Source organism: Ictalurus furcatus, chromosome 23, assembly GCF_023375685.1.
Source record: "Ictalurus furcatus strain D&B chromosome 23, Billie_1.0, whole genome shotgun sequence".
Classification (NCBI taxonomy): Eukaryota; Metazoa; Chordata; class Actinopteri; order Siluriformes; family Ictaluridae; genus Ictalurus; species Ictalurus furcatus.
The window spans coordinates 5,846,690-5,869,238 of NC_071277.1; the positions used below are offsets into that span (position 1 = coordinate 5,846,690).

Below are 22,549 nucleotides of genomic sequence, written 5' to 3' on the forward strand. Positions count from 1 at the left end.
ATCCATTTGCTAAAAAGTATCCCAACTGCAGGATGCTACCACCACCAAGCTTTACTTTTACACCAGTGTCAAATAGATGTTAAATTTACTGGCATAAAAAAAAACCCCCAAATGACTAAAGATAAATAAATGAATGGCAAGCTACAAGAAAATTATGAGTTTATAGACTTCCCTGTTGCTGGAAGTAAATATAAAAAAATATAAAAAGTCTACACACCCCTGTTAAAATGGCAGTCTTTTGTGAAGTAAAAAAAAATTGAACTAAGATAATTCATGTCAGATCTAATTCCACCATGTGAAATTTCCATGTATAAAAATTAAGTGAAAAACAATCAGAAAGACTGTAGGGAAAAATAGGAAAAATAAAAAAGTTTCAATAACCAGGTTGCATAAGTGTGTACACCCTTTTATAATTGGGGATGTGGCTGTGTTCAGAATGAAACAATCACATTCAATCTCATGTTCAAAAGTAATTAACATACAGCCGCCATCAATTAAATTATTCGGATTAACCCCAAATATAGATCAGCTGTATCTGTAGGATTTTCTTCACATTTTCTTGGTTTCATCTGACCGCTGAGGCCATGGTCCGCAAAGTGCTTACAAATCATGTACGGTATCTCAGTTGTTGAAAGGAATCGATCAGTAGAGGGATATAAAAGAATTTCCAAAACATTAGATGTACCATGGAACAAGAGCCCTTCGGTAACATTAAAGGAGACAAGTGCTGATTACTCTCTGCATGTGACAACAATCTCTTGTATTCTTCACATGCCCAGGTTATGGTGTATGGTGGCTAGACAGAAGCCATTTCTCACAAAAAACATCCATGCCTAAATCACTAAATCACCCCAAACTATGTGGCTAAATGTTTTATGGTCTGATGAGACCAATTCCAAATGGTATAATAATTCCATAATTCCAAAAGATATGTTTGGTACCAAAAACAAAAAAACAACACCATATCAGAAGTGAAGCATGGTGGTGGCGGTATCATGCTCTAGGGCTGCTCTTCTTCTACCAGAACTGGGGCTTTTATCAAGGTGGAGTGAATCATGAATAGCTGCAGACACCAGTCAATTTTAGTGCAAAACTTTCAGGTGTCTGCTAGTAAGCTGAAGATAAAAAGGAATTTCACCTTTCAGCACGACAATGACCCAAAGCATACACCCAAATCAACAAAGTAATGGCTTAACCAAAAGAAGATCAATGTTTTTGAATGATCTAGCCAGAGCCCAGACCTGAATAGACCTGTAAGATAATGACATCTTTAATGATAATGACCTTGACGTGACAGTGTATCAAAGACTAATGAACAAAAACCATCATGCACAAGATCCTTTGTAATGTTTTATTTAGATACTTTGTCAAAGAGTAGTAATGTTGAAGGATATTTCTTTAGTGTCATTGAAGCTGACTCCCTCCTATTACAAAGATAATGAACAATGACAGGTTTAACATTTACAGACTGAGTTGAACAGATTCTCACCTCATCTACCAGGAAAATAACATGTTTAGAAGAGTCAGGTAGTGCTATAGTCATTCGAGTTCAAAAATACACAGTAAACAGAGACATGAAAACACCCTGATATGATCATAAGATTCTCAGACATTAACCTTAACCTGACTGGCGGCGCAGGAAAACACAGTGCTTACTCATGATAATCATAGCTCTGGAACAGGATTTGGCCCCTTTTAACTGTAATAAATCATAAATGAATATAAAAAAAACATGAAGATTTAGAGATAAATTACATGTCAACTAAAGACCCCAACAGCAAACATAGTAAACAGACATTATTTAGAGTTTAGAGCAAATGTTTCTTATACTAAGAATGATTATTTTTAAAAAAATTAATTAAAAAAAGATTCGGCATACTAGATCCCATGTCAAAATCCTTCTTATAATTCCTGATGTTTAATTTTAATCCCCACCCCCAAAGTTTAGTGTAATGTAAATTGTTCATGTTCCTGTGTGCTGTATTTATCCTGTTATGAAAAGAAAAGGGGGCAAATATTTATAAGCAGTGTTGTGATGTGTGTTTACTTTAGAACAGTTACATTAAAACCTAATTCATAACTCAAAAATTAAGGTTTTCAATTGCACTTGCACACTACACACACACACACACACACACACACACACACACACACACACCTGCACACACCTGCACACACTTACTTGGAGGTTTTTAATCTCTTTAAATGTTTAAACTTGTATTTAGTAGGAAATATCAGTATTACAAACTGCCATTTCACAAGAAGGTAAACTCTTCTTTTAAAGGAAAAGTTTACACATTGGCCATTTCCTTCACATCTGATATAAATATACAGTATTCTGAGTTCCTTAAACTCTCACTTGACCTCACCCAGATCCGTGAGTCTCCTTTAACTCGGCGTCTCTGAATTTCATTGCACGCATACGTCATTCGTCTTCCTTGTTCTGTATAAGAGGGTCTACTTTTGGAACCGTGGAAAACATGGTTGCTCTCAGCACTCAGCAGTGCTTTAGGGGTCCATGACCATGATGTGGACGAAGAGTTTTGCTGAAGGGATGACGTCGCCACCTTTTGTGAGCAGGGGAATGTGTCGGTATCCTGCGGAAATGGAATGTTTTGGGTTTTTTTTAAATTGCAATTCCACATTACACTAATAATCATTTCATGTGCCAGACCATGTAGTTCAAATAATATATTTAAAGGAGCAGTTTGTACATTTTTTAGAGCTTCATCCTGCCCAATTCTATCTGTTGAAACTAGCTGCATACCTTGTGGAGAAGGTGGAGCAAATTTCAGGGCCAGAAATGTAAAAACTGAAGCATGAAGTGAAGAAACTAGCCTCAACTGTTGTCTGGCAATATTGACAGTCAAAAGTTTTTCTAAGGTTTCTTAAATTCTGTGATTATTATACATCTAGAAACACTTTTCTAAATGTTACAAACTGCACCTTTAATGCATATAGTTGTTGAGAGTATTATTCTGGTCACTAGCACAGGGTTTAGGGAATTCAACTTCAATGTGAAACAGGAAGTATTTATACCTTAGTGAAACACAGTGTCGTGGAAGACCGCTTAAGAGTTTTTATTAAAATTAAGGCAAACTTAATATGAAATATAAATGGGAATATAAATGGGCGGCTGTGGGTCAGGTGGTAGAGCGGGTTGTCCACTAATCGTAGGACAACCCGGCCCACGTGACTCCACATGCCGAAATGTCCTTGGGCAAGACACTGAACCCCGAGTTGCTCCCAATGGCAAGTTAGCACCTTGCATGGCAGCTCTGCTACCATTGGTGTGTGTGTGTGTGAATGGGGTGAATGAGAACCAGTGTAAAGCACTTTGTAGAACTGCTAAGTTTGAAAAAGTGCTATATAAGTGCAGACCATATTCTTACATTTTGTTCATAGGAATTTTCAATAAGTGCAACCCATCTGGTTTTGTTAAAAAGAAAAAAAGGAGGGGGGGGCAGTTTTTTTAAAAAAAAGAATAAATAAATAAATAAATAAATTTACTTCCATTAAATCGTAGATTTCATTCATACTTCCAGTGAAAGAAAACAATAGATTTTCATGAGGTTTTTTTTTAAAACACATCTTTACCAAGGGTGCCAATAATTTTGGAGCTGATTGTATATAATATTTGTAGAACAGCACAAAGACAGCATGCTTAAATTGGATATAATAATAGCTAATTTTATATATATATATATATATATATATATATATATATATATATATATATATATATAAAACACATAAAGGAAATATTGGGAAATGTTATAAACACACAGTTAGACAGATACACTGGTATTATGTAATATATAATTCAAGCTATATTTTCTGTGCATTCACATCTCACTCAATGGCCAATTTATTATGTCCCTGCAGCTACACCCATCCATTTTAGGCAAATGAAACCTTTAATCTAGGTGACTTTGTAGGTGTACGACTGCTAACTGTAGTAATCTATCTAGCAGTGCTCCCTTCCTTCTCGCAAAATAAAGAAAGAGACAGGGCAAATCAGACATCATGAGTGGTTGAGGAGAAAAATTAAAAGCAATGTTTACCGTTCTGTATGCTGGTGAAAGGTAACGTGTACTGTCCAATGAAGTCATTGTGTGACGCGGCGTCATAATCTTCCACCACGAAGCGCACTATGGCCAAATCTGGCACATGAATGGGGAACTTAAAGGTTTTATTCCACGCTGGATTGAAGCCTGCAGAGAGAAAACACAACACAGGAAGTTAAACAACATTCACAATCCAGTATGAAATATATCTCCGTGTAGATTTGCTAATGACACTTGCCATTGTTGTTGATGTAGGACGTCTGTGCGCTGGCTTGGTCTGCTGGCACACCGTAGATCTCCACCTTGACAAACGGGTCTACTATGGACTTGGGTTTATCCTTATTGAGTTTGGGGAGTTGCTGTGCTGAGATGACCTGAAAGGAAACAAGACAGCACTCGCAGTTTATTAAACTAGAAGTGAAATGGACCCCAAGTTCTCCTTTCAGCCAAATGTATTTCACGTTTGGCGTCTGAAGCTTGAATACAAAACACGTCATGGTTAGCTAATTGATTAAATATGGGATAAAAATTGCTTTAAGGCATAAAAAAAAGACATTTCCTTTTGCAATAAATTCATTTTTCTTTCAAAAAGCACCTTGAGACTTTAACTTGTCCACATTTGTAATGTTACAACATAGAACTGAAATGGACTTCATTGGGATTACTGTACATGTCATGAATCTACACAAAATTGCCCATAATACTGAAAAAAGCAATAGAAACTGCTAAATTATTTACAAATAAAACAAATGCAACAATTGAGAACAATGTAAAAGATTGCATTGCTGTGAAACCCCTACATCAGAAGTCACATAATTAACTAAATGGAGTCCACATGCGTTCAGTGGGCTATTTAATGTACATTCATGATGTATAATCCTAATGAACCTTATTTCAGTTCCAGGTTTCTAATACAACAAAATGTGGAAAGGTTCTATGGGTGTGAAAACTTATGCAAGGCACTGTATAGACATTGAGCTTTTACTGACAAACACCACCACCTGCTGGAAAAAAACAGACAGTACAAGGCATGAAATAACTTAATACAGTAGATAAAGACCATGACATGCAGGATCGTCTTCCTGAACCAGCGTCCTTCTGTGGGCGCATTGGGGTCAAACCGAGAGTCCGGGTTCCTCATGAACTCAGGCTTCAGGATGTAACCGCACTTCCCGTTAGGCAGGAATCGTCCTTGGTTCACATCCATCTCCTTGCCGTATGTTTGGAAGTTCAGAGCCACTATTCAGACAGTCAAAAAATAAAAATATCAGTGGAATTCTTATTATGGAAAATTACATTTTAAAAAATTGTATAGGGATCAAAGAAAATTCATAATGTCCATTTGGGGTTAATTGCCTAAAAAGTTTGGGAACCCCTGCTTTAGTGTAGCTCTTGAAGACAAACCACTTTTGTTCCTCAGCACACAGTTTGTATCAGACTCGCATTTGAATCAGTTTGCTTAATTAAAACAGATTATATTTGACAAAGTTGCTTATGCACAATGTCCTTTGAGGCGAGTGTGATGATTTAGCATGCGCATCTATAACCTTCACTTCGCTCTGTTACTGTAGCTCCATAGCAAACATCAGACACCAAACACACAGCAGGGATCATGGAGACACTGTGTACATTTCTTTTTTGCTTTAAGGAAGGAAGACTCATAAAACGCAATGAAATGTCACCGATTTGGCAGCCTGCGTTCCACATGGTCACAGGACTGTAGTTGGACGAGTCTGTCCGGGTGCCTGCAGGGTAAATTCTGCTCAGCTTGTCCATGTTGTGGTGGATGAAATCAGTTGCTGAAACACAAAATATAAACAACAACAAATGTTTAGGGATCACATTAAGGAAGACGACGGGTCTATGCGTTGGTGATGATACCAAGCACACTGGAAGGGTTCTTTTTTTATATCTGTATATATTTTGTGTTCACACCTTAACAGGCTTATTTTTAACACAGATCAATAACATTTTTTGTTGAACAATCTTTGTACAATTGAATCTTAGGATGTATGCAAGTGCAGTTAGGGGTTTTATTAAGAACATGTAACATCCAGAGGGCCATAAACAAAGACACGCAGTGGACAGGCGATCAGGTAAACGCTAGGGATGTGTCGTGTCGTTCATGAATGATTCGTTCATGTTGAATGAATCTTTACTATGACTCGGGAACAACGCGTCGTCTCAGAGAGTGATTCGTTTCCGGACACACAGAGAGAGAGAGAGAGAGAGAGACACACAGAGAGAGACACACAGAGACAGGCAGACATGAAAATGACTTGAAAAAAGATTCGTTCATTTTGCTGAACGAGATTCAAAGAGCCGAGTCAGTAAAACGATCCGTACTTCCCATCACTACTAAACAGGCTAGAGCAGGTTAAGCAGAAATCAAGGCCAGAGGCAAATTAGAATAACAACACTAACAAAAGGCTCAGGACACAACAGAGACTAGAGTAACTGCGCGTAATACTTAGCGAAGACATAATGAACGAGTGGTCTCTTTTATATTGTGGTAAGCTTGTCAGTGTGATTGGGGACAGGTGTGTCTGATTAGTCCTCAGGAGAAAGTGACGTGTCTGTGAGTAGCTATGGAAGTTGTAGTCGTCGGCTGTTTGTAGTTTGCGGTGCATTCTGGGAAATGGAGTCACTAGTTTGCCGGGACATGACAACTACTATATATATACATACATATACATACATACATACATACATACATATATATATATATATATATATATATATATATATATATATATATATATATATATATGTGTGTGTGTGTGTGTGTGTGTGTGTGTGTGTGTGTGTGTGTGTGTGTAAAAAAGTAATCTGCTAACAAATGGAGTTTAGTGAGTTTAGTTGTTGTGCAACCGGTTAGTGTTTGTACACTATGATAGGCTACTCATTTTACATCAACATGGGGGAAAAAACTTCCCCACATCTTTGGGCACGTTACATCCAATCTGCCATATTAGCGCCAAAACCAGTTTGGGCAAAACTTACTATGGTGGATATGGAAGCCCATTAAGAAAAAAAAAAAATTAAGCAATTGCAACTTTATTTCTCAGAATTGCGACTTTATTTCTCGCAATTTCAAGTTTACATCTCGCAATTCGGCCTTTTTTTTCCTTCTACAGGTGCCAAGCACGCACTAGCATGTGGTTTTCCTTGTCTTGACTAGCTTATGAGTACTGTACATAGCCTATTTTTAGAGAATTATTGATGCTTCATCATTGCGTTCTTTGTAAATCCCTAAATGTCTCAATTGCGAGAGAGAAAAAAGTCAGAATTGTGAGACATTAACCCGTAACTGTGAGAAATAAAGTCAAAATTGTTTGACATGAACTCGCAAGTGTGAGAAAAAAATGTCAAAATTGTTAGGTTATCTTAAAACTGTGAGAAAAAATGCCAGAATTGCAAATTTTCAACTTGCAATTGCGGGAAACAATGTTGCGAGATATAAAGTCGCAATTCTGAGATATACAGTAATGTTACTGTTGATGTTGATGTTGCTTTTTTTTTCTCTGTGGCAGAGAAATGGGCTTCCATAAGTGGAGTATGGAGAAGATGTCCTCATTTTGTTCTTATATTCTATTACAGCAATGATACAAACTGAGGAAGATTTAGACAGTATGCCAGTAGGCTGTACAGAAAGGCAACTAAGACGTTTCTGGTGTGGACTGACTGATGGCATGATGTGTGTCAGGTACGGTGAGTGCAGACGGGTGCAATTTCAGTTAAAGGCTTTATTGAAGAGAGGCAGGCAGACAAATCCAAAGCATGAAGACAATATAAAGGTCAGAAAACAGGCAAAGGTTGGGCGATCAGCAAACAGAGTGAACAGGGCAAAGGCAGAACACAAAAAAAACGAGAAACTAAGCAATGTCGAAAAACCAGGAAAACAAACACGGAACAAAGGCTTGGTATATTGTAGCTCAGGTGGCAAAACACTGAAACAATTCTGCTCGGCAAACAAAGACACACAAGGGGTTTAAATACACTGAATAATCAGAGGGTAAATGGGAAACAACCAATTACAAGTCATGGGTGGAGACAGCACATAAACCAAAACAAAACACACATGGAAACGTAAACAAAGTCATGTCAACCCGGAAGCACACGCTGAGGGAGAAATACCTAACAATGTGATGCTTACATGACTCGTGTTTTCTATTAGTTTTAGATGGAAAATATCCTAAAATCTGAAAAGGATGATGCTTTTTTGCATGTGGTGCATGAACTTAAAATCCACGTAGAACCTGGTTTATATACAGCAACAAAATTACCTGAATGTTCCGCCAGATTCTTGGCTTTGCTTTCCTTGAAGGAGGACATCTCGTAGCAGGCCTGTTTCTCACGTGAATGCTCGAAGCTGTTGAAATGGACGCTCTTGCAGTAGATCACCAGGTCGGACAGTTCTTTAGCGAGCTTCATCTTTTTTTTCTAAATAAAAAACATGCAAAAGACAATTTGTATAGAAGTGTATGTTTTCAAAAAAACAGATGCACTGTTGTGGTTTGCTTTTCAAATGAAAAATCAGGTGGCTTATGCATGCTGATTATATCTCAAACTCGGTTAAGCTCAGCTTCCTATATGCATAATTGATCTGTTGGGTACATCATGCCGAAAGTGACACACTTCTACTATTGTGGCTCGTCTTGCCCTAAGGATTCATCCTCAAGCCTTTCTGCTTGTAGATGGTCCTACATGGACAGCCTAAAGATTTACACTTTCCAAAAACAGCTCCTGTCAAAGTCTCCTTCTTTCTTCAGTGGATAATATCACCTGGATACTGTAGATTTGTACCTGCTGTAATCATAAATCACTTAAAGTAGTACTGTTTATCTTTACTCTCCAAAAGGATTGGTTTCCTTTAGAGTTTCTTCCTCAGTGTCTCGGGGAGTTTTTTCCCTCATCACTGTCATCTCTGGTTTGTTCAGTGGGGATCTAAATCTACATCCGGATCTCTGTAAAGCTACTTCGATACTATGTGGGTGATGCACCTTAGGTTTGGTCTCCTGTTCGCCTTGTTTGGCTTCGGCGGCTTCGTCTTCTTCAGACACGCTGTCCGCATCCTCCGCGTTGTTGTTAAACGCTGCTTCCAGCTTGTTGAGGCGTTTGCCTTTGATCAGGATCCGCCCCTTTAATTCCTGCAAGCAGAAACATTTCGTTTGCGCTAATACAATTTTGTTTTACACTATAGACACACGATAAATTACTATAGATCATAACAATTTGCTATAAAGCATGTACCACAGGGCATTTACTGTCAGAGGTTTGTCATTTCGCACATAGTGATGCCTGAAAGCACAGTGGAGAATATCCAGAGCTCCCACAATGCACTGCTTAGGGAACGAGATATTAGACTCTAGTGTCTGTAGATGAGAGAAAATTGGGCGGCGGGGGGGGGAAGATACCTATAATGCACTTTACTGAATGTGAGGAAGCAGGTCACCATTTTGGACACTTTTTGGACAGATTTTCACTTATTTTTTGCATAAGTTTACACACAAGATCTTCTCCTTCAGTTGTAATTAAGAGCCTGACATATTCTCTCTGCATGTTTGTTGGTTTTTATATGTTCTTTCTGATTGGTTATGCTTTACTCACTGAGCACTCAACTAGTGAAAGACTGGGTTCACAGGGTGGTGGTGATGTGTGTGGGGGGCAAAACATTTTCATCGTTCACTTTACCTTTGTTATGTTGGTTCTTTGCAAACTGCCTTTTAAACAGCTTTTAACCAGTTTACTTCCATACTCTTGGCCTGTTCCTTTTCAAAATGCCAAATGATTCACTGTTTTTCAGAGATGCAGCACCACAAAAACCCTGTTCACATCTTTAAAGGTATTAAATGCCAGCGAAAAACGACTCCTTGCTCCTCCTCATGTCCGTCCGTGTGCTTTCGTGCAAACCTTTTTTTCTTCTGCAAAAGCATTCCGATCCCGCCCTAACCCCTGAGGGAAATTAGGAAGAATGCAGGACTACTTCCAACTAACAGACAGAACTCACTCCGAGAGCCAGAAAGTCTCTCTGAAGCTTTACTTCACAAGAAAAAAAAACAACAACAACAAAAAAAACAACCCCTCGGGCCTGTATTATAGCAACTCAAACTCCATCTAAGTCCCTAACCTCAGAGTATACTATGCTAACTGAAAATACAAAACTCCACTCTGTATCACCACCAAACCCGCATTTTACCAAAACTGCCCAGTTTAACATTTTTTTTACTAATAATAACCTTTCATCTGTGCCACAGCCATCGCCAAATAAGGAGCTGCTTTATTTTTTTTTCCTGTTTATACTGTAGTAACATCAGCACAGCAGCACTACTGATCCTGAATCATTGCTTCCATTGAGCATTATGATACAAATGTGGAACTTTAAAGAAACAGGAAGTTCAAAAATATAATGAGGAAGCCATCTGAGGACAGAAGTCAGGGACAGGAAAGGTTTTGGCTTTTGAAGTACAGTACTAACCACAACCCAAACACTGAACTCGAACAAGCATCAAGCATCTGGTGTATCAAAGATGTATCTTCAGGAAGCTTATCTAATCTCTTCTTGTAAATAGATAGAAATCTTATATCCCAAGATTAGGAAAATGTAAACGTTGACCACTTGTCTGTATTTAATTTAGTAATGCTGTAAATACACAACTAGATGAAAGTACACATGTGGCACCAAGCTGTGAGCAATCTCATGCATGCACTCCATTTAATTGCAGAAAAAACCCAAAATGCTTGTATTCGTGCTTTCTTGTTTTTCTTCCACCACAATGCAACGGATTATGCTGGCCCTTTAAAGGACGCTCGGGGGCGTTGGTCTAGAAAAATAATGAAAGACAGGTGATGTGCTGAAGATTGATACCAGACCAAAGTTGATTGTTTTCCTATAACATCACACCCTGAAACATTTTATTCCTCTTATACTACAGCAATTTGTTAACAATGACAAATTATATTCATTTAAGAATGACATCATATATATTTTTTAAAATCCATTTATAGGTATATTTAATGTTTTGGAACATTCATGAAACAAGTTCCTGTTATCAATGTTCCTGTTCCTCTCTTGCAATAAATTAGTCAAAAAAAACAAAAATGTTGCTACTTGTCACGTTAACATGTAACCACCAAGACTGTTACAAAGTGCTGAGATTGGACACTCCATCCAAAAATCCTAAACAAACTCATCCTTATGGAAAACTTGTCCAATGACCATTACGCGCGTTATCCATTTTCGTGGCGCGTCCGCTATACAACTTCCTGTCTAAGTTGTTACTCTAGATACGATAATGTATTGAAACGGCAGCATTCAGATAAAATTGTGATTTGCCTTGCAGTCTGAACTACTGTTCAAAAGTTTACACACGCCCGATTCTTAATCCCGTGTATCGTTACCTGGATGATCAACGACTGTGGTTATGTTTTGTGATAGTTCTTCATGAGTCCCTTGTTTGTCCTGAGCAGTTAAACTGCCCACTGTTCTTCAGAAAAATCCTCCAGGTCCTGCACATTCTTTACTTTTCCAGCATCTTCTGCATATTTGAGCCCTTTCCAACAGCCCGCTATATGAGATCTGTTGAGATCCAACTTTTCACACTGAGGACAACTGAGGGACTCGTCTCATACACGACTATTACAAAAGCTACAAATATTCACTGATGCTCAAGAACGCAACATGATACATTCAAAGCCAGGGGGGTGTAAAATTTCGAACAGGATAATTTCTCAGAGTAGCTGCGCCTTTTAAATAAACAGTGTTTTAGTGACATCAGTGTGAGAGTGTAATTAAATATGGCTAACCTCCGGCGACGGCAAGGAGCTGGGAATCTCTTTCCCCAGTGGGCGTGTGAGAAGAGCACTGCCCAGGATGGAGGTCATGTGGTGAGCCATGAGTTTCTGTTGTTCCACTGAGCAGTGGTTCTCCAAAGACAGGATGACTGGATACTCAGATGTCTGCCAGGAGAAAAAACATGAAAGACATGAAGCACCTTTGATGGAATACTCTTGCTTGCGTATTTGAAGTTTGCTAGCTGATTAAGCACATCTGGGAAAACCTGATGGATGTCGCTGTGGCCTATAACATACTCGGACACCTCAACATTAAGGAACCATAAATATATTTCATATAGGGCGGCGGTGGCTTGGCGGTTAAGGCTCTGATCGGAAGGTCGGGCGTTCAAGCCCCAGCACTGCCAAGCTGCCACTGTTGGGCCCTTGAGCAAGGCCCTTAACCCTCTCTGCTCCAGGGGGCGCTGTATCATGGCTGACCCTGTGCTCTGACCTCAACCTCCTAACATGCTGGGGTATGCGAAGAAAACAATTTCACTGTGCTGTAATGTATATATGACTAATAAAGACTCATTATCATTAAAATGATGCGGAAATGAATAAACGCTTATTATTATAATTAGTAGTAGTATTTTTTCTTACTTTTTATGTTTTTAATTATTCACATTTTTATTTACTTTTTTAAATTTTCATTTATTTGTTTTCTTTTCATTTACTCTTTTGTTTGTATTTATTTTTTCAATGTATATTTATTTCTAATAAATAAATGTATATGTATTTTTTAAATGTATATTTTATTTATGATTTTATTCTATTTTGTATTTTTTATGCTTTTATTTTTATTTCTGTTTTTATTTCCGTTTTTAAACATTTTTATTTCTGTATGTTTTTTTTATTTTTAATTCCCGTTTTATTTTCATATTTATTTCTCTTTTTATTTGTATTTAATTTTTTTTTTAAATTTTACATTACAAAAAATGCTGTTTTTTTTTTTATTTAACTGAAAATAAAATATTAGATTTATATGTCAGGTGTGGGCCAGAATAACACCACCTTTAAAATAATATAATGTTGATTTTACTGCATGAATAAAACAAATATGTTTTTGCTAGAGTCTACCAGTTTTACTCTCTATATTTAACCGTTTCAAACTAACTTCTAAATCTTTGATGCCATGAGTTATTTTTCATTCAGGTCATTATATCTCACCTCATGGTGCCACAGTTTTCACCATGCTTGTTTTCCTGCTGGAATCAGGTATACGGGCCGATCCAGCTGCAGACTGATTCTGAGAATCAGGCCTGCTTTACATGGATGGCTGGTAGATGAACAGTGTACATGTCTTCACTTACTTTAAAGGCGTACTCATTGATAGCCTTGATGACATCCTTGAAGAGCACCTTGGACGTGAGCGTGTGGCCGTGGTAGATGACCGGCTCTCCGTTAGGCCCATCCCAGCAGTCCAGCTCCACGCAGCGGCAGCTCTTTAACAGCGCTCTGGAAATGTCCAAATGACAACAACGTTGCAACGATTATTCAAATCACAGGTTTATATTAATGCACTTGTAATACGCTATCATTTCTATAGTAACAACTCATTCACATGGACTTGATGCTCTACATAAACAGATAAAAAAAAACAAGTGCAATTGTTGATATGGTGGAGTTTCAGAAGGACATGTTCATTTAACATTTATGGAAGGAGTCTCCAGTGTCAGAGCTTTGCGTCTTCGCACTTCACAGTTTCTCAATGACATGAAAAAACAAAATCTTACTAACTTCAAAAGAAAGAAAAGAAGAGGCTGGTGATGGAGATACATAGATAAAAAAAAAAAAGATCTTGTTTCACGGACATTCCACAACATTAAATGTACCTATAAATGGATAAAAAGCACAATATGATGTTCTCTAATAAATATAAAATTTTAATAATTTGGAAGGATTAAGAAGAACAAAACTCTTTTGTGTGTGCTGACCATATCACACCAGCCTGTTGTTGATTATTTTCCTATAACAGCACAACCCATGGGTTTTATTCCTTACTTATTCTATAACTACAGTACATTCAAACTATGAGGAAATGTGTGAGTGAGAAATCCAAGTCTGGAGTCACTCACATGTCCAGGATGGGTTAAGGAATAAATAAATTAATTAATTAATAAAAATATATTTTAATATTTGATAGGAGCCTTTATTTGTGCATAAGATGTAAGAACATGACCTTACCTGATGTAGGCCTCGGTACTGCTCGGTCCTTTGAGCTGGTCTTGCATCAGATAGGTGTTATGGGAGGAGGAGATGAAGTAATGATTGATTGGTTGCCTCATGTCCTGGTACACATTAATGTGGGCGGGGTTGAAGATGAAACCTTCCAAATGGGTCAGGTAAGCCAGGAAGCCGTCTTTGGTCATGTGCTTATTCTGCTTGGCTGGATTCGTGCAAAAGAAATACAAAAAAGTCAGACAAAAATCATTGAGCGCTTTCATGCAGCGCAAAACTAGAATGAAAGCTCAGACGGACATCCCGGCAGCCGTGATGGAGCTGTTACCTGTAAAATCAGGCTCATATTTGTCTATAAGCTTCAGTGCGTCCTCCTGAGACGCCGTCTCCCTCTGCTCCTGCTGCAGGAATTTTACCAGGTCGTCTGTACTCATCTGACCACCGGTCTTAGCGTACCTCCCGTAGATGACGTTGATTTCCTCACGCGCCGTTAGCAGGTCATAGAATTTCTTAATCTCTTCTCCCTCCAGAGTTCCTGACCTTGATGTGTCACATTTCTATAAAAAAAAATTTAAACAGCAGGTATGTTTTTGTAGTATTATTACTACTGATGTTAATGCAGCATGTTAAAGGATGTTAAGATATGTTTACATGTAAAGATCTGTGATGTGTTTAGTGATTCTGGTGCTAATTTGATGGTTGTTGCTGTATTTGTATTATTCCTGTGGTAAGTGTGTCGCACTGACATCACAGAGCGACATAGTTATTGCTAGCACAGTTACGATGGCATTCAATAGAACAACAAAGGACAACTATTTCGTCTAGGACATGATGAGTTGAAGCTTTGTAAGCTGATCTGATCTGAGCAGAGTGTACAGATGAGAGGTGAAAGCTGAACAGACTGACCCTCTACTACAGGAATTATTACAAAAAAACAAAACTTTTTTTTATGGATTTTTATGGATTTGAATTAATTCAAGTAATAAAATATATTTAAAAGATATATTTTAAAAAATTTTTTTAGGTGGAGTAAATGGTAAATCGTTGCCATATGGCAACAATGTGCAATGGAGGAAAGTATCATATAGTCAAAAATAACACAAAATTCCAATTACAGCATTTTTAAATGGTAAATGGTAAAAGGTCTGCACTTATATAGCGCTTTATTAACCTTAGCAGTTCTACAAAGCGCTTTACACTGTGTCTCATTCACCCATTCACACACACACACACACACACACACACCAGTGGTAGCAGAGCTGCCATGCAAGGCGCTAGCTTGCCATCTGGAGCACCTTGGGGTTCAATTTCTTGCCCAAGGACACTTCGGCATGTGGAGTCATGTGGGCCAACCCTACGATTAGTTGACAACCCGCTCCACAAGTTACAGAGGGGTTTTTTTGCCACCTACTAAGCATGTAAAAGTTATATCTTCAAGAAAGAATTTACAGTTGTGAAACGTATGTAAACGGATTTACGCACAATAATTAGATCCAAACATGTTTAGATTGAAGTATCTTTTTTAATTCTTTCTCTTGAAACATACTTTTTTTTGCTATATAGGCCTCTTTCAATTCGTGAATGCATGTACCATAGTTCCGTTACTGCACACTGTTGCCATATGGCAACAATTACATTTTACCATTGAACAGAATACTCAAAATATATAAACTTGTTTAAATGACAACAAATAAATGTTAACTTATCTCAGACAGTGTTTCAGTTTATTCCTGTAAGCAGTTTTGCTTAAATATTGAAAAATTTATCAAATTTTAAGAGCCCACTGATGATGACCTTCACCACGCCATGGGACTGCAGAAAACGAACTGGAAACAGCACTTCCTGGTCATGTGACATGGCATTTTTTTGTTATGCCAAGGTTAAAGCCCTGCTTTTCAGTTACATAGGAAAATAATCGTTTTGTATTATTGCCTATGAAAAAACGGAGATAAATTCATTGTTGCCATATGGCAACACCATGCAGTAAATGGTTCAAGGAATAAAGCACAGCTGCATCACTCTTTTTATGTAGAGACGAAGGCAGTTGAACAGCATCAGTCAGTTGAACAGCATTATGGGTAATGTAAAGTGGAAACACTCCAACATGGGTGTGTGGTGACGGTTGATTATTAGCGTTTGTTCTTCTTTACATATGTCATACTGCAATGTACTTAAATATAACGATATAAACATAACTGTGAGCATATTGTACATTTTGTGCCTGTTTTTATCAGCACTATATACAATTATAACAATACCAAGCACTACAAATGTACAAACTTGGGATTGATAGTAATGTTTTAATGTTAGACTGACCTACAGAGGGCATACAGGAGAATGTGTCAGGAAAATAGACAAAAAAAATTTGATTTAACCAGTGACACATTTTCTAATCTAATTCCCCAGCATTGCTTTGTCCTGAAATAGTCCTTCAGAGTTTCAGTCAGATAAGCCAAGCCCAAAACTGAGGCCACACCTCAGCTGACTCACACAAAAGGTTTATTTGTTGTTGTGTTTTTTATTTCATGATACTGAGCACTTTATAAAGGGCACTCCAGTTCTTCCTTTTCTCTGATTACACACTCAGTACAGTCTATGTCCTTGACTAGTAAAGTTGATTGCATCAACATAGAATTACGCCAAAGTATGTTTAACTTGACAACCAACTTACAGGAGTGACAAGTTTGGTCATGTTTATGATGGTTTAGTGTGGAGATCTTAAATTACATGCACGCTCCCCCGCCTTCCCCACTCTGAGTCACAGAAACCAGTTATGTGAAACTCTTGTGTACATGACAGTGTAACTGACTTTCAGGACAAGTGCCAGATCTTGTGAGAAAGTTGTACTGTACAGTGAGGAAATCAATGAGTTCCATTCAATTTAATATGAATAAAAGTTTTGTTTTTTTAAAGTGAGGACTGAAAACTCCGCCCCTAATCCTTAAGCCTTTTTTTGTACTCACTCACATGAACTGTAGTGGTGTAACAGTTTGAAATTTTCACAGTATGATGACCTAGTCTAAAAATATCATGGTTTCACGGTATTAATCCACCATTTAAAAAAAAAACACGCACAAGGAAAAATGTACGAGATTCTGAGAATGACTTTTCCATAATATCGCTTACGACGTCAGTATTTACATATTGTTGTTGTTGTTGTTGCTGTTCCAAGTATACTGTTGGAACCTGCTTAGCCAAAAACAGATTGTTGTCTCGTTAATTTATGATCGGCAACGCCATGTTCGTCTGTCTGCTTCATAGCCGTCGTGTATGACGCATTTAGGAACATGCTAGGAGCGCCAATGGAGGTAGCAGAGGGATGAGATCGACTGGAGGAAGGAACTCGATCAAGTAACATCCCTTGTGAACTTATTTTTACAGCTCGAATCTAACCCCACTGTGTGCTGAACATTTGTTATTTATCTATATCTCTTATGCGTCTATTTAATGAATAAATACCGCTATCGACCGACTCCTGTTTTGAAATAATCAGAAAACTGTGGAAATGTTAGGATAACATATAAACACCGTTTAACTCTGGCTTAACATCAGAACCTCACTGAAGACCAACGACACTAAATAAACACATCTAACCACAGCTTTTACCTACAGCAATCTGGCAACCATATCAAATAAAATGTTATTTAGCCAGCTAACAGAACTGTTTATATCAAACACATGGGCCGGTAAAGCGGTTGGATGATTACAGACTAAAAATAACGGACGCGTCATACCTCAAACAACATGGCGGCGTACATGTCATCCACCTCGATGTTGATCTGGCGCAGGAAGCTCTTCACCTCCTTCAGGGTCATCATGTTGTCGCCGTTTTTGTCTGCCTTCCGCATGCAGCTGATGATCCAGCTTTGACTCAGATGTAAGGCCAACTTTTTATACGTTTTTTTTTTTTTTTTACATTAATAACCCTAGTCCTTTTCAGGGCTCTGATTTTCAGGTGTTTCTGCAATACAAATCCAAGCTATTTCCTCTCCATCTTTCTAAAAGGATACTGTTCACTTATCTGCTGTGAATTGAGGTTGCGCATGTTAGTGATGACCTTCTCCAGCCCCATCACCCACTTCTTGGCGTCCTCTTTGCTGCTGGCTATCAGGTCGAGATTCTTGCGTTTGCCTTTGAAGATGATGGAAAAGCAGTGATCCTCCACCGTGCTGTCCGTGTACTTCTGCAGGCCTTCGGACTGACGGCCATGACGGACTGACTCAATGTCATTGATGGAGACTGTTGAGAAGACGACAGAGCTATAGTCAGATCTAGTGTGACTCTTTTTTTTGTTGTTGCTAGAATGATAAGACAAAAAATGAGAATAATAAAATGGAAACAATAAAAGAAATAAAATGGATTATACTACTATAAAGTAAAGGAAAGAATTTTTTTTTAAATAGTGAACAAGATTAAATGTGTTGGAGTGTTTGGAAGTTGAATTTGGATTGTTGTGAAATCTTGATTGCTCTGCATAGTCGTTTGTTAGATTGTTTTTAAAAACTTTATAACTCAAGGACTGAGATTATTTTCCGTTGATAATGCATATTGTCAATGATTCAGTCCTGTGCCGCAGATGGCCTTTGCTCTTACAGGAAAAGCAGAACTGCTCGTTTTCGCTCAACTTCTCAAACGCCTCGCCTGATTTGCTGCAGCTTATCGTATAGCAAGCGTGCATGATAATCCGTAAGCATCTCAACCCTCACCCAAACACTGTCTCGATGCTGGGCTACCACTACAGACATGAGAGTTTAGACCTGGGCAAAGGTTAGACTTTACAGTACATCCCCATATCTAATGATGATTAATAACATGTGAAAATTTCAGTTATACCACAGCTCTATGGAATTCTTGCATCAGAAGGTCGTGGATTCATTTTCTAGTTCAGGGTGTGACATTAATGACAGGTTTATACGTATTAATGAACTTGTTCTAACACATTTCTATAGTAACAGCTCATTCACAGGGACTTGCATAGCGAACGCTCCGCATAATCCACTTCGGACCATGCCGCTGTGGATTATTTTCCTATTACAGCACAGCCTGTTGTGTGTTATTCCTTACATGTTATCCAAATTATGATCCAGTTATGACCTGTCATAGTTCCTGTAGTAAGAATAGAATAAGGGATAACAATATTATGGATAATACGTTATAATCAAAACGTTATGGTTTTTACATAACATTTAGTACAACACTATTGCAATGGGGTTTTTTTTACGTGCAGGAACGTATACACAACATTATTGCAGCATACATACTTGTACAGTCGGAACATGAACAGGACACACCGCAACATTTTTACTTTGACCTTTCTATAAAATTCTCAGTTAGACAAAAACTAACATGATGGAAAGTGTTACTACAACAATTTTCAACCTTACTGCAGCATTTTTACTTGTAGGAGCATGAACACAACGTTACGGCAGCAGATTTACAACCTTGCGGCAATGTTTTTACAATATTTACTGCAACATTCTTACTTGTAGGAATGTTAACACTAATGTTTCTATAACATTCTCAGTTAGACAAAAATCTAATATTATGGAAACGCTTCTGTAAGATTTTCAACGTTACTGCAATATATTGATATATTGAGCATAAACATAATGATACCGCAACATTTTTACATTACTGCAACGTTTTTTACTTGTAGGAATGCTAAATGCAGCAGTTTTACTTGTAGGAGCGTGAACACAACGTCACGGAAGCAGATTTACAACCTTACTGCAATGTTTTTACTTGTAGGAGCGTGAACACAACATTATCACAACGTTTTTTACTTATAGGAATGTTAACGCAAGTTTCTAGAACGTTCTCGAAGAAAAACTAACGTTGTGGTAACATTACTGCAACAAGTTTCAACATTATCGCAGCAGTTTTACTTGTAGGAGCGTGTCGTGAACACAACGTTACGGCAATGTTTTTTACTTGTAGGAACGTTAATGCAAGTTTCTAGAACGCTCTCAAAGAAAAAAAAACGTTGTGGTAACATTACTGCAACAATTTTCAACATTATCGCAGCAGTTTTACTTGTAGGAGCGTGAACACAATGTTATCACAACGTTTTTTACTTATAGGAACGTTAACGCAAGTTTCTAGAACGTTCTCGAAGAAAAACTAACATTGTGGTAACATTACTGCAACAAGTTTCAACATTATCGCAGCGGTTTTACTTGTAGGAGCATGTCGTGAACACAACGTTACTGCAACGTTTTTTACTTGTAGGAACGTTAACACAATTTTCTAGAACGTTCTCGAAGAAAAACTAACATTTTGGAAACCTTACTGCAAGATTTTAACATTACTGCAACAATTTTACTCGCAGGAACTTTAACACTAATGTTTTTGTCTCTAGTTTTCGTCTCAGAATGTTATGCAAGCAACATTTGGAGATATACAGATAAAACAAGAACAAATATTCTGGAGCAAATCCAATCACAAGACAGTCAAGAGGAGTGCAAACTATTTATCCGGTCACACCGGCATTTCCTACATTCCTATCAAGCATGCTATAAGAACAGACACATTTTGCTGAGAATCGATCTATTAACAATATGTCAATACACCCCAGGGACAAGAACGGTACGATTTAGGATCCTTTTTACAAAGTACAGTCCACATTTTCTTATATACATCCAATTATGACATAGAGTAAGGAATAAGAAACAACAAGCCTTGCTGTTATATGGCTTTACATCAAGCGGATGTACTGTTACCACCGTAAATTATTTCCCAGCACATCCCGAAGTGTGTTATTCGTCTAATACCACAGCAATTTGCCGATGATTACAATTGTTTATTTATTAATGAATGACAAGTTATACTTTTTATCCATTTTTGGTTATGTTTAACGTTATGGATTTTACAGAACCCTTCACCATATCAATAATATCCCACATTTTTTGCATATCTGATTATGTGTGGTATTTACTATTCTATCTTTCTTCTTCCTTTCTGCAGACTGACAGACAAATTACTCGAGCACGGTGTCGCAGTCGTGTGTTCTCTAACCACATCCTGTGCAGGTATTTATCCCGCTCAAACTGATTCTTTTTACAAACAACCTTGGCTATTTGCAGTCTTTCATATTTAAACATGAATGCTGCGAATGAATTCAATTTGTGCGAGCAATCATATTCCACTACGGCACTGCCTCTGCTATGGGACAGGTTTCTATGATCCTCCGATTCCTGTTATGATGAGTAAAGTCAATGCTTCAAAGCTCAGTCTGAGGTGGTGTTAACTTCAGTCCTTTATATACAGCTGAGGTTTGGGGTTAAGCCATGTGATCTGATCTGGGTCTTTTGGCAATGAGATATAAAAGAAGCCTGTCGAACACACATCTCGGATTTGTGTTGGACGGAGGACGGGCTTAATTAACAATATCATCATTACGTTATGTACATTACGTTATTATTTCTATATTAACAGCTATTCACAGGTTCTAGCAAAACAAAACATGTTGTTGTTGATGTGGTGAAGCTTTGTCTAAAGAGACATTTCTGGAAGGAGTCTCCAATGTAACAATAAGTTTTCCTCCACAGAAGAAACTACAGTCTTAATCATTTTACCAAAAAGGTAATTAGGTTGATTGGGGAACTTTATAACGATCTAGCTTTTATACAGTGAAAGTTTGAATTGAATTTTCTAGACATTTGCATAAATATGACCTAAAACATCATCAAGTTTTCACACGAGTCCTAAAAGAAGACAACGAGAACCCAATTAAACAAACAAGGCACCTTAAAATGAACTGCTAATCCTAGAGGTTCACATACTTCTGCCACTCACAGATATGTAATATTGGATCATTTTCCTCAATAAATGAATGACCAAGTATAATATTTTTGTCTCGTTTGTTTATTTGGGTTCTCTTTATCTACGTTGAGGACTTGTTTGAAAATCTGATGATGTTTTAGGTCATATTTATGCAGGTGCTATAACTAGGTGGTAACTTGTTTTGAATATTTAAGCGTAATGTGTCATTCTTTCATTCATTTAAAAAAATTTCATTGTTGGCGAATTGCTGTGGTATAAGAAGAATAAAACACATCAGGGCATGCCGTAATTGGAAAATAATAAACTTCAAAGTGATCACAGTAACTTGACTTTGTGTTGAGGAACATCAAAGCTCCGTGTCATTGGTTATTTACCTACAAAACACACCCCGAGTGTTTAATTCCTTAGTTAAGATACACTTCTACCATTTGTAGTATTTGTGATAATGATGTAACTTCAGTGAAACCTACAACATTAAATGTCTGGTTGGTATAGATAGCTTCTTTTTTTGTCTTTGTTGTATCCTGAGTATACAAACTTTTGCACCCAGCAGTATTTACTCTGTATAAGCGCCTTTGATTCTCTTCCAGCTGTTACACAATAGGAATTAACAGAACTCCACAAGTGAGAACTGAAGGCCCAGTAGTTTGGCACCATCAGCAGTTCTGGAAGACAATAAAAAGTTC

The 22,549-nt window shown here is 37.7% G+C and overlaps 1 protein-coding gene across 2 annotated transcripts in view; it reads right to left on the reverse strand.

Annotated features, from left to right (window-relative positions):
- Positions 1-1,337: 1,337 nt before the first annotated feature.
- Positions 1,338-22,549, reverse strand: part of plcd1a (phospholipase C, delta 1a) — a 28,180-nt gene continuing 6,968 nt past the window's right edge. For both annotated transcript variants that reach the window (XM_053611308.1, XM_053611307.1), the window contains exons 3-15: positions 18,092-18,320; positions 17,816-17,945; positions 14,410-14,638; positions 14,088-14,289; positions 13,214-13,358; positions 11,874-12,026; positions 9,071-9,217; positions 8,354-8,510; positions 5,750-5,866; positions 5,128-5,306; positions 4,306-4,441; positions 4,065-4,214; positions 1,338-2,597 (exon numbers count right to left, since the gene is read on the reverse strand). In XM_053611308.1, the coding sequence (XP_053467283.1) occupies positions 2,509-2,597; positions 4,065-4,214; positions 4,306-4,441; positions 5,128-5,306; positions 5,750-5,866; positions 8,354-8,510; positions 9,071-9,217; positions 11,874-12,026; positions 13,214-13,358; positions 14,088-14,289; positions 14,410-14,638; positions 17,816-17,945; positions 18,092-18,320 (2,063 nt within the window). In that variant the 3' untranslated portion in view covers positions 1,338-2,508. The remainder of the gene's footprint in view (positions 2,598-4,064; positions 4,215-4,305; positions 4,442-5,127; positions 5,307-5,749; positions 5,867-8,353; positions 8,511-9,070; positions 9,218-11,873; positions 12,027-13,213; positions 13,359-14,087; positions 14,290-14,409; positions 14,639-17,815; positions 17,946-18,091; positions 18,321-22,549) is intronic.